General features: G+C 43.8%; 1 protein-coding gene across 2 annotated transcripts in view; it reads right to left on the bottom strand.

The window, feature by feature from the left end:
• The window catches only part of LOC144822193 (S-adenosyl-L-methionine-dependent tRNA 4-demethylwyosine synthase TYW1-like), a 552,654-nt gene that overhangs the window by 483,833 nt on the left and 55,081 nt on the right, over window positions 1-13,740 (bottom strand). For both annotated transcript variants that reach the window (XM_078679401.1, XM_078679402.1), the window contains exon 2: window positions 3,246-3,388. In XM_078679401.1, coding sequence (XP_078535527.1) covers window positions 3,246-3,388 — 143 coding nt within the window. The remainder of the gene's footprint in view (window positions 1-3,245; window positions 3,389-13,740) is intronic.

The raw sequence follows: 13,740 nt of genomic DNA, 5'->3' as shown, positions 1-13,740 counted from the left end.
TACCAGTCATTTATTAAGGGGTTTGGGATATTTCCCTTCCATACATTGAGAGGACTGATAGGTGGTGGACCAGTTTGAAAGATGGAGGGGGACCTAACAATCCAGTCGGACAGGATGAAATACCATTCCGATTTTTTTCACCATTCCCCTTTACACGGTGAGATCAGTTAAAAGGAAGTCTGAAAAGTTCTGCTTTCACTCGTTTCCTGAACTACAAGTGGTTGAATAACACTCCTAGGTTGGAGTTGAAAGCGTTCCTAAGAATCTGCTGCCATAATTCAACCTCTTGAACAATGTTGGTTGATCCAATGGATGGAGCATGAACGCAAATCTCTGGTTCAGATACAATGTCAGGTTAATTCTCAATGCAAGCGCTATCCACCACTCTCTGTCGATGGTTCACTGTGCTCTGAATTTTATCCTGGCATTAACTAGGAGTGGGTGGATACCTTCAAGGAAGGGTTTGATGTGGTGAGACTTGAGGAGGTTAAGGCACATTCTAGCTGCCTGATTCGAATGACTTTGGGCCTGGAATGAGCTTTTTGAGGTCCCAGTAGAGAACATTGCAAGGTTTGTAGACTTGCCAGGAAGAAAGCTATTGCTAACTCAATCCTGTGGGAAGTGTGAAGCATTTTCAAGAAGAACGAGCGTTGCATATTCATGCTCTTTACCACAATTAACTTGGGGAGAAAAGGTGAAATGAGTCAAAGAGATTTCTAATTTCTTAAACTGCAAGATTTGTAAGACAGCCAAACCCATAAATAAATCAGGCTTGGAGTCCAAGATTACAGGGATCTCGGTCTCTTCTTCCCAGTGAAATACATTGTTCAGGCAGGCAGTAGTGGATTTATGCTGTCAACATATATCTGGAGTTTACATGGCACTGCAAGAAGAAATGTGCACGGGGTGTACAAAGACATACATAAAGACATTGAAAGGAAAACACAAGAAAGAAGGTTACTGAGGGACAGGTAAATAGATTTAGGGACAATTGGATTCATCTGATCCGGACCTTGATGCTGCAATCAGTGAGGAACGAGTTGACCCAAGGCCGCGAGGATCCGCAGATGTCAGCACAGTATTCAGGATTGTGTAGTCAATGATGTCCGAGGCCACAGGCAATTGGAGGAGAATAAAAGTACTTTACTTGTCCCCATCTAGGAAGAGCAGTTCTTATCGCTTATAGGTGGTACTAGTTTTAATGTTGTGCGCAGGTCTGAATCCAGCTTGGTGGTCAAGGAGGCAGCACTTGTCCTCCTCAAGTTACCTCGTCATTTCCCTTTCCATAATTTTGCTAAAAATGAAAGGTCGAGGGTGGATAAGTAGCTGGCCAGTGTTTTTGGCTCAGCTGATTTCTTTATTCACCAAGGTGGCGCTGTGTGATAACAGAGTTCCATAGGATGTAACTGACAGGTGGAGACTTTGATCACATCACTCACAACTGGAAGGTAGAGTTGTTTGAGGCAGACGACTGAACAAGGGAGTAGAGACACAAAGGAAGTCTTTGTTTTGAGGGCTGGATATAGTAGAGCTGGGTAGATGCAATTGCTATAGTGAGCTTATTGGCTCTCTTGATATTGTTATAGCCTCTCTTGCAGAGTTTTTTTGCCTTCTTAGCTCTGAAATTCTCACCATGGCTATTCCAGATTTTAATTGGAAGGTTTTAGATCAGACTGTGTAGGGGCTAAACTTAGATTTTTTGGGTAGATTTTGTATGTATATTGATTTGGCCCGTTCTTTCCCCCCTCCCTCCTTCAACACACTCCCTTACTGACTTTGTTTTATTGTTTTTCCTTCCTCGTCTGAACTGGTACCTCTTGTAATGTATTTGTGCCTTGCTTCTTTTATGTTAATTTTTCAATAAAAAGAAATATAAAAAAAAAAGTAAGATGTAATTCTCAAATGTCTTAGTGATTTTGTTTCTGAAACATCTGGTAGGTAATAGAAGAATCATTTTTAATGTCAGTGAGAGCGCAATGGAGATCAAGAGTGGTTGAACTAGGGGCTGTGGCGGAGCTGCCATGTTGGAGTCATCTAGGGTATAAATGAAATGAGGTCTCACAGGTGCTCTGCTGTGCAGTTTCTGTGAATGTGAGGGCCTCCATATTGTTAATACATTCAGTGGTATATTTTGCTTCCGGGTGCCACCCACAAGTTACAGTATCCCATAATCATGATTTTATTGGCTTTAGTCTGCAGTTGGACACGGAGTTTGAGGGGCTCGTCGAGTAAGGCAGTGTTGTATTCGTTGGTTGACACACCAGTGGAGTTATGAAGGTGTTGTTGGGACTGAGCATATTCCAGACCTCTGGGCACTCAGAAGTTGCATACATTATGTCTAGAATTGCATATCAGGCTATAATGCTAACTATACCTCACCTTTGCCTATTGTTTTTCAGGATTCTTTGTAGGCCTGGCATTAGCCAGGACCTTTTGTATTTACTAAATTATATGTACAATAAACTTATCAGCGCTTTCAGCCAGCCCTCTTCACCCATTTGTCTGATATGGTGCCATTCACATTTTTACAGCCCCATACAGCATTGGACAAAGGGTCAGCCCACTTCAGGCACCGACTACCTTCACTGTGAGGGATAGCATTTTCCCTTTCACAAATAGCAAATATATACACAACAGAGTTTATTTCAGTGCTAAGTATTACTATGGCAATTAATGTTTTTGGAGACCATAAATAGTTTCGCTTTTAGTAAATTTGTTTAGACTGACGAGGGTTCTGCTGCTCTTTTAAAGTTTTGCAAACACCCTGAAAAAATAAAACGCGCACTGACAAAGCCAAAAGGCAGATCCATTGGCTTTGCCAATGCTTGTTCGGCCTAGGAGTGGAGGTCGAAGAGGGTGGAAAATGCCTGGTCTCTGAAACACGTCTCGGCAAAGCTCAAGTAAGTCAATCATGAGGTTGGAAACGGTTGGGACAAGTCTATGCTGAAAGCGGCCACTGATATTCTTCCTTCCTGGCTACAGTAATTACCTTCTTTCTTGACTTAATCTTGTGCATATGCTCTCACGCCGCCAGGTAATGCAAGCATAGAGTTGTCAAACACTACAGCCACCATCATTGTTCTCCTCCTCTTGTGTTCAACCATAAGACAAAAACAAGTGACTCAAATACAATATTAAAAAGGTCAAAAGTAGCAAAAGCAAAGAGTAACAGCTCAAAAGCATAGACAGTCTAGTTAAACTGCATAGCTCATCTCGTCAGGTGATCAATGCACCCCCAAACATACCTGTGTTGTCTTCTTGGAATTGATGAACCGGATGCAGAACCAAACAGTAACAGCGAAAGCAGCGCATGAGTAGATGTAAAACCTGTTCAGCCAGAGTGACATGCAGGGGCTATAGACGTACTGCCAGGGATCCATGGTTGAACCTGCACACAAAGATCGAATGATTACTGGGAAATATATCCACTGACCCTTTCATAATAAGAATGTCACAATTCATTACTCAGAGTAAGAAGCCAGGTCAACGACCATGATTCAATCCTGGTGTTTTTAATGCAATTCCAGAAGAGCTAGATCCTTGGCAGATAGTGAGGATGTCAAAATAACATTTCATTTAAATCCAATTAATATAAACCTCTAACATTTTCATACCAGTGGTTATCCTGAAAAAGTGGCCTGAATCGGACACTCCTAAATCTACACTGGCCACTTGTGCAATATTTTCCTTTAGGTCTCAAAAAGCATCGTACCCGTCACAATTTTAGTGAAACAGTACTAGAGATGGGGCTTATAAACGCTACCTACAGAATTACCAGCTTGAATCAACGGTGTAAGGGTTGAGAGAGACTAGTTTATGAAAGTATAAACCCTACGGCGTCCTAGCTGCCAGCTATGCCTGAGACTGCTCTGCGTCACCTCAGCCTCAGGCTTAATGCAATTCTGGTGCTTTGCAGCAGTTTTCAGATTTTCTTGTTGCTAAAATTTAATAGGTTTCCTTAAACTTTATTGCTTCATTTTGATCGCAAGAAAGTGTCACTCATAGTTGTTGAAATGTCATCTGATAATTACACTGAACTTATGAAAATGTCACACATAGCAATCTGAAACCTTGGCAACTATGCATTTTTTACTTTATTAACTGCAAAACACACTTGGTGCCTACCCTCATCGAAAGTACAGTTGGTTTCAATACATTTAGAAAAACATGCATTTACAATGCAATGGTTTCGCCTTTGGAAAAGTTAGAGTTATTGGCATTGTAAATGACAAAATTTGTATTTATGTGTTGGTTTTGAAAACAGATAAATAAATGGCATTGTCATTTACATTGCCATTAGCTTAATCTCTGCAGTCACTCTGCACTCTCTAGCACTCTCCACTCCCTCTGCACTCCCTCTCCACTCCCTCTGCACTCCCTCTCCACTCCCTATGCACTCCCTATGCACTCCCTATGCACTCCCTATGCACTCCCTATGCACTCCCTATGCACTCCCTATGCACTCCCTATGCACTCCCTATGCACTCCCTATGCACTCCCTATGCACTCTGCACTCACTACTCTGCTCACTCACTACTCTGCTCACTCACTACTCTGCACACTCACTTTGCACTCTGCACACTCACTTTGCACTCTGCACACTCACTTTGCACTCTGCACACTCACTTTGCACTCTGCACACTCACTTTGCACTCTGCACACTCACTTTGCACTCTGCACACTCACTTTGCACTCTGCACACTCACTTTGCACTCTGCACACTCACTTTGCACTCTGCACACTCACTTTGCACTCTGCACACTCACTTTGCACTCTGCACACTCACTTTGCACTCTGCACACTCACTTTGCACTCTGCACACTCACTTTGCACTCTGCACTCAGCACTCAATTTTATCAAATACCGAGGAGAGGGGACTGCCTGGAGTGTGCTTATGTGGAGAGAGAGGCCGCCTGTGAGTTAAAACACCCCGTCATTTCTGCTCCACGTAGCCTGGGTGCATTCTCCAGGGCTCCCGTGACTGACATAGGGGAACTAGGTATGAAGCATCCACTCAGTACACAGGGCAGGCTGCATCTGAAGCGGATGATTAAAGTCCGTGAAAAAAAGATGTAAGTAAATGAGGAAGTGAATTTACACAGGGCACCAGTGCAGTGCACACGAACGGTTGATGTACTCACCTCATTTTTAAGCTCTATCAATTCACTTTGTGGTCTGTGGTTACGGTTCAAAATAATGCACAAACAGGATGTCAGGGAAGCCCTTTGTCTGATGATACCCTACGAACTGCGGTCTCGGAGCAGGGATAGTCACAGCTGGGCAGAGCAGAATTCAACCAGTAACTCGTAAGTCTTACTCAGCCCCCAGCTTGGCCTGCAACGTTCAGTATAATAATTGGAAATGTACTTCCTAGTACTTCACTTCACACATTCTCTCTCTGCAGGTACAAGTCTTATTGGACAGATCCGAGCCCGTATCTTCTCCACTGTTTAAGGACTCCCGGTCGTCAAAGAATGTTTCACTTAATATTTCGAAAGGGGCTCTTCTCTTTACTCTCACTTACTTCTTCCTCATCTCTCTTCTAAACTCCACACCCAAAACACACAATGCTCTGCTCTCCGAACTTCCTCACAGCGACAACACTCTTTCTTAAAAGGGCAACGGCAGTCCTGCTCTTTTAAAGCGGCGATAGGAGTTAGAGGAAGGAGGATTGTTTGGAGAGAGAGAACGTTCCAGGATGTCACTCAAAATCCAATGATAATTAAATAACAATGGAGGTGGGCGAGCCAACGAATTAACTGTGAGAGCTGAGCATAGGTTCTTTTATATTAACTGTTGTATGCGTAGCTGCTAATTCCTTCACTGGCCGGGCCGTGGTTCTATTCACTCTTGGGATGAAGCAAGACCCTGGATTTACTCGGATTGCCTTGTGCAGCCCTGTCAAGTGTCACGCTTTCCAGGTTAAACTACCACCTTTTTATAATATTTCTGCATCCCCGACAGGGACTACAAATTACCACGCAATTTCGTTGCACTTACCAGAGTCGGCAAAGTTGTCTGAGAAAATACAATAAAGCAGATGGTCGCGCACATTCCGCCCTATAGTTTATAGGAGAGAGGGTCCGTCTGCCCATAAAAAAAGCCTATATATAGGCTCTGTTGAATTCAAAGTGAAAGTTACTTTCTAAACGAGTGAGATCTTTGCAAAAAAAGAATTAAATAAATAGAAATATTCACATATTTTAAGATCATTTGTTCTGAGGATGGGGAACATATGTCTGTGTGAATAACTTACTTAATGATGTGGGTGAAGAGTTCCGATCTCAACCCTACGAAATGGACGCCAGGAGGCTCGCACGCTCTTATGAATGTGACTAATGCCTTTGGCCACCTCTGCTTTACAGGAGGACAATTTGCATTCTGCCCATTTACGCATCTCTTATCTTTTTAATTTACCAAGAACGGACTCCAAAGTCCCGGAATGTTCGGGTCAGTGAAAGGACATTGTTAACTGACCTTGCATATGTACTGCAGAAGCATCATGACTGTTTAAGGCAGAAATAACGAGGCAGTTCACGCATCTCCCCGTCTCTCGGCTGGTGCAGCGCCCAGAATCTCTGCACTAGTAGTAAGGCACTCTTACCCGCTGTACTTTGCAACTGGAACGATGGTCCGCAGCGGCTGGACAACTCCCCCTTCAGCGCCACGGGAGAAGTTGGCCAGGGCTCTCTCCAGCTGCTGGATGAGTTCAGGAAATCTTAAAAACTCCTCGACGACTTCTGCCGCTATGAAAGCCGGGCGCGCGCTCATGGTGGCAGGGTTCACAGCTGAAGAGGGCTCGTGCTGCAGGTCCTGCTGCAGTACAGGCGAGCGGTCAGCGAGGTTCGGCCACGCCTCCTCCTGTGCTCGGGCAAAACGAATCATCCAATCGGGACCCCAGTTCTGGTGGGTAGAAGCCTTTCCAGGCAAAAGGGTGCCTTGCAACTCACAACACGATACAGCCCAGGCTTGTGGCATGTGTGTGCTCTGCCTCTGCCAAAAGTGCATTTAAAGGTTGGCGGATGTCACCGCCTGATGCGTGACAGGGCAAATTTACAATGAACTGAGCTTAGAGGTCGCCTCCTGGAATTTTTTAGGCCTTAGTTACTTAAAGTGAAACTACAAGACAACAAGCACCTACGAGGACAGGGGGGGGGGGGGGCGGGAGAGGACACGAACGGCGGGAGAGGACACGGACGGCGGGAGGGAGACGGGAAACGTGCACAGGACAGCGAGGGGAGGGGGGACGGCGGGAGGAGGGACACGGAGGAAGGCAGGACAGCAGCAAGCATGGCCCGGCCGGACCAGATTCGGGGGCGTTCCCGGCTTTTGGCTGACGTAGCATGACGTAGCCAAAAGCCAAAGATTCTCGGGAACGCCCCCGAATCTGAATGAACTGAGCTTAGAGGTCGCCTCCTGGAATTTTTTAGGCCTTAGTTACTTAAAGTGAAACTACAAGACAACAAGCACCTACGAGGACAGGGGGGGGGGGGGGGCGGGAGAGGACACGAACGGCGGGAGAGGACACGGACGGCGGGAGGGAGACGGGAAACGTGCACAGGACAGCGAGGGGAGGGGGGACGGCGGGAGGAGGGACACGGAGGAAGGCAGGACAGCAGCAAGCACGGCCCGGCCGGACCAGATTCGGGGGCGTTCCCGGCTTTTGGCTGACGTAGCATGACGTAGCCAAAAGCCAAAGATTCTCGGGAACGCCCCCGAATCTGGTCCGGCCATGACGGACGCCTCTCTGTTCCAATGGCTAGCCTCCATTTATGGAGCTAGCCAATGAAATAGAGGGGCGTATTCAAGGCACCCTTACTAGAAACTACAGATTTCTCTGGAGGCGGAGCTTACGCTCCGTTCCCCAGCGAAACCTAACAAGTGATTCTTTTCAGAGAAAAAAAAGTACATTTAAATTAAAGTAATACAGAAAACCTGTAGATGTTCGACTGCAACAACGAATGCCCAGCCAGACCACTAAAAATGCACAAAAACAAATGTACATTTATATAATATCAGCGAAAGGCCACATTTACATAAGTCAATTTGTATTTAGTGAATGAACAAACTCCATATTGTATGTGCATGATCTCCAGTAAACAAATGTGGAAAGAATGCTGCATCACTGACAAAATGACACGAAACAGCAGTAACATAAGATGCTTTATACGGCGCTGCATTAAAAAGGGTCTCCACCAAGTGCCAAGCTTAGAATTCGGAGTCATGAATTAATACCGAGGAGACGGACATCACATAGAACTCGGGCAGTGTTCCAGTCTGAAGACCAGGTGATGTAGAAGAAATAATACCACTCGTATTTACCGCTTTCTTAAAGAACATTAAAAAGTGAAATAATGAGCTCCAAAACCGAAAACACCACTTCACAAACTAAACTTCGGGTGATGAAGACGCTGAACAGATAAGAAACCACATACAGAATAGCCGAAGCACAAACAAAACTTAGTGCAATGTGGAATTCCTAAAATGCTGGGACAGGACAACACTTGGCACTACATCTACTAGGGTCCGTATTCTCATTCCTACTAACCTGACCGACATTCAGGAGCAAACACTTCACTGACTTTAAATAACTTCGGTCAACACATGATTCACTTCCAACACAAACTTCACAGTCTGGAAACTCCTGACCCACTCCCATTTAACTTTTGTTTGCAGGCCTTTCAGACACATACTCCCTGCCAACCAACTTCCACAACGATGTTCTTGTAACATTACATGCTTAAGTCTTAGAATACAGCTTACAATCCAATAAACTACCCATACCAAGTTTCCGTACACACCTACAGTCTCCCACATGAATTATCCAAATTTCACATGCCTGTGATCAAAATTGGATTTACATTCAGACTGGGAGCCTTCCACATGAGGTGTAATGTCATCAACTCTATTAGTAAGAGATATGGCGCAGGAGTCGGAGCTGCTGAGTCAATAGCTGGGGATCTGGGTTCGAGTTGGAGTCAGCTCAACATCCTGTCATTCTGGGCAAATCACTTAATCCCGCAGTGCCCATGGGCAGAACCTGGATACCCTCAGGGTAATAAGGGTGCTGTATAAATCTACAAATTAAATTAGGAATGGGAGAGAATACAAAGCATTGATTACAAACAACCAGGACGTAAACTAGTAAGACTTTCCTCCCCAAAAACAGTTTCTATCAGTTGTGGAGTTAGGCAGGGAATGAAACATATGACCTGCAAACTCCACTCAAATGAAAAAGCACCTGAAATTGCCCATATAGGAATGTATTACATTTTCCACTGATCCGTTTGATTGAGCCATCAGTATGTCGATGATAAAAATCTGCTGCTCGAAAACGAACAATGTCACACTAACAAAGTAAACTCTGCACCTTAGACTGTAGATCCTGCACATAATTAACAGGCATGCCTTTTTCCCACAGTTGCTCTTAGGTGTCCTGGAAAATAAATGCATCAAAGCACCTTGCAATCATGTGTGTCAGACACAGATTCACACGCAATCAGCAAACACGATAACAGTCTGCAGTATATTCTTTGTTATTCTCAAACTGTGACGAAAAACATGCCAAACTATATGGATTGGAATCTGCAGTTATACTACAATACATGCGGATTAGGTAATGGTGTATGAAAAGTTAGCGTGTGAGGCTAGAGAAGATATATTCACTGAAAAAAACATGGGTTTCACCCCAGTTATAGTTAGCTGGAAATTTTACTGACATAAAACCATTGAAATTCCCACGTTATAGTTAGTTGGACTCACTATAACTCGCGCGCCCGCAATGCACTGCTGATGATGTCACATATTACATCATTCATGACATGGTTAGTGACATCACTGATGACATCTCAAATGACATCTCAAATGACATCACTGATGACATCACTGATGACATCACTGATGACATCACTGATGACATCACTGATGACATCACTGATGACATCACTGATGACATCTCAATTGACATCACTGATGACATCATCCAGTGTCTGTGTGTTTCTGTAAAGTTAAAATATGTTTTACATATTGAAGAATGAGTGTATGTATGAGTGTCTGGATGAAGGATTTAGTAGGTGCGTGACTGACTGTATGAGTGAGTGATTAAATGTGTCTTGGTGAATGCATGGGTTAGTGACTAAACTGCCTGAATGTGTACATCATTATGTTTGTTGTTGTGTAAGCTGCTGCATGTGAGAGTTGTCATATATAAATGACTGTATATATAACAGCCTGTGATTGCATAAGTGACTGTATCTATCAATATGTACTTGTATCAGTGATTGTAAAAGACAGTAAGTATGTGTTAGTCTATGTTTAAATAAGCAAAGTTTTGTGTGTTTAACTGTATAGTTCTGGAAATGGGAGTGTGATTGATTCTTTACATGACTGACTAGGTGTATGAGTAACTCCATGGATGAGTGGCAGTGTGTGAGTGTATAGGTGTATGAGTGCATATGTTTGTCTTGTATTGATGAGTGACTGTATGTATGAAAGATTGTATGGGTGAATTAGTGGATGTGTGTGTAGACCTAGAAATCAGTGAATGCGTATGTGGTAAGTGGTTTTACTGTGTCAATTTCAGGAATGGTAGTTTGTATTTAACACTAGGTGTATCATGGGTTAGATTAGAGTGTGAGGAGGTGTATTGTATTATCACATGGATGAGGTCATCAGTGATGTCATTTGAGATGTCATCAGTGATGTCATCAGTGATGTCATGAATGATGTAATATGTGACATCATCAGCAGTGCATTGCGGGCGCGCGAGTTATAGTGAGTCCAACTAACTATAACGTGGGAATTTCAATGGTTTTATGTCAGTAAAATTTCCAGCTAACTAAAACTGGTGTGAAACCTATGGTTTTTTCAGTGAATTTAATAGGTTTTTTTAATAGCAAATTTCTATAGCTATGAAATATATTTTTTATAATGAATCCTATATTGTATATTTATGTAATACTTTTTTTTAATGTATATTGTTCATGTTTTTTTTTTTTTTATGCCCTGGAGCGCCCCGGTGCGCGTACCGGTGAGCGTCCCGTTTGCGCTATTGCCGCGAACGAAAACATCATCGTGACGTATCGCGTAGCCGCGTGATAAGTCTTATGACGCACGATGTAAGCGCATCCGGAAGCGCCCGAGCGCATACGATCGCGCTACGTAAGCGCCCCCGGGCGCGGGCGCGCCCCGGGGCGCGTAGCGTAAGCGCGTCGGGTCATGTGACCTGAAAATAACGCTTTTCATTGGTTCAGAACAGTTTTGTTTTCCAAATGATGAAAGCCCCCACCTTTTCCTCATTCTCACTTTGTTCTTTGAGTGAGGAAGACCTGTTTCTATTCATTGAGAAATGGCTACAGCAGCAGCAGGAGCATCTGCACCACCACCACAAGGACCACCACAACACCACAGTGGTGGTGAAGAAGAAGAAGAGGAAGAGGAGGAGGAGGAGCACAGGCATTTCCTGCCTGAAGATAATCCCCCCATATAAACCTAAGGAGCACTTTGTGTGGGAGTTTTTTAAAATCCAAAGGGACCAAAAGAAAGTGAATGCGCCAAAAGTGACATGTCTGATCTGTGGCACTGTACTTTCCAGGGGGAACCCTGCAAAAAAATATTCATTTGGGAACCACACAATGCTTCGCCACATGCAACGCCGGCATCCAAACAACTATTCTGCGGCAGAGGTCAGAGAACTGACCAGAAACCCTCTCCAATCTTCTCCCAGCACCTCCAAAAGCAAACAACCCACTCTATCGGGTCCAGAGACAAGGGAGATGGTCCCAAACCTCCAACACCAGTTTGCTGATTACAAAATAGTTTGTATGCTTTGCGGGAGTACAATTTCCTATTGGGAGCAAAGCATCAAACTCATCAACCGTGCTGGAGACAACCACATCTGCAGAAAGAAACCTTAATTTTTTCCTGATTTTTTTTGCTCCAGTTGAGCCATTTACAATTCCCAGTTTTTTGTTTGTCCCCATAAATATTACAAAAAAAATATAAAATTGTTTATAAAAGCCAAAAAAAGTAAAAAATGTTCAAAAAAACAATAAAAAAATATAAAACAACAAAAAGAATAAAAAAAAGTTTAGAACTACCTCCAATTTATAAAAAAAATGCTACATTTTTAAAAACTCTGTCATTCTTTTTTCTCCAGGGTACGCTCCCCGGTACGGGCACCGGTGCGCGTACCGGGCGCTACCCCCGTGTAAATCGAAAAAAAATAGCCGTTTCTGCCTGTTACCATAGCAACTCCCTCCTCACTGAGCTCTCAGGTTCAAAAGTTTATTCTACAATATTGCAAATGAACTCAGCAAGGATGTTTGACCTCTCAATACACCAGCTTATCCGGTGCAATGTTTCATTAAATGACTTTTTCTTAACCATTCAAATTACTTCCTCCACAAAACAGAACCATGCACCCTAACTTTCAGTTTTCAACTATCTGAATCCACCAATCATTGCTTGTGATTCAAGAGCACTGAAACTCCACAGTTTTTTTTTTTCAAACTCCTACTGTTCCAACTGCCATTTCATTCCCACACTTCATCTGACAGCACCAGAACCTCCTCTCGCCATGTATTCTATCTGGATTATTGGACATAGCGGCGTACCTTTGAGCCCAGTGGATGTAGCTATCAGAAATTTTCACAACCTTGATTTACCAAATGTGGACATCAAGTGGATTGGCCAGAGAGGATTGAGATGTCACCAATTGATACCATTGGTGAAAACCTTTTTGCATCTGCCACACCCTCACCTCATAATTCTGCACTGTGGTGGAAATGACCTAGGCACTTTGACTGGGGTAGGTCTGGAAATGCTTTTAAAGGACACCTTTGGGCAATTGATGGCACTTTTTCCACAAACTGCCTTGGTATATTCCAATATGTGCCAAAGACAGAATTGGAAGTGGTCCAACCAATTTTGTCCACAATTTGAGAAAGCACGGAAACAGGTGAATAAATCTGTTTCTGCTTACATGAGAGACTATGGAATGGGTTCAATATACAACAATAACTTGCGTTACAACATGCAAGATATCTAAGAGGAGATGGTGTGCACTTCTCAGATGAGGGGAATAGAATATTCCTCCTGAATTTAAGACTGTGCATTGGAACCTACTTTTAGGTACCTAAATCAGCCACAGAACCCAAAAGCTCTTTTCAGGGCTACCCTACCTCTGATCACTCAAAATGATTATTTTACTCTAACTTTTTTCACTATTTTTTGTTGAGCCCTGCTCAGCCCGCCCAAGCACTGCAGGAGCGAAGCATGCACCAGTCCCCTTCCCGTATCCACCGAAAACCCACTGATTGCAGTACACAGTGAGCCCTCCAGTGAACACGAAAAGAGGGTGGTTTGATACGAGACACCAAGTCTCCCACCCTGTAGTGTAGCAGAACACAGCTCCCTCCTTCACGCCTCCGCACCTGGGGTAAAAGGGAGAGAATGTCTCACAATATACAATCTGCAATACAGCCTATTTATGCATGACCATGATCCACCAAAACACCAAACAACACATACCCCTCCTTCTCCTTACCAATGGCAAGTGCAGGCTTAGCTTCGTGTAGGGGCTGGGTTCTCCACGAAAATAGTGCTCCAGGGAGTAATAAACCCAGTCAGGGGCAATAAAACACAAGGTGTCCTGCAAGCACTAATGGTGCATGTACTAGCACCGTACAAAAAAAGGGGAAAAAGAAGGCTGGGGACAATCCGCGTGATACCAGCTACCAA

This window comes from Lissotriton helveticus, chromosome 3_1 (genome assembly GCF_964261635.1).
Source record: "Lissotriton helveticus chromosome 3_1, aLisHel1.1, whole genome shotgun sequence".
Classification (NCBI taxonomy): Eukaryota; Metazoa; Chordata; class Amphibia; order Caudata; family Salamandridae; genus Lissotriton; species Lissotriton helveticus.
This window is presented reverse-complemented; position numbering and strand designations above follow the sequence as displayed.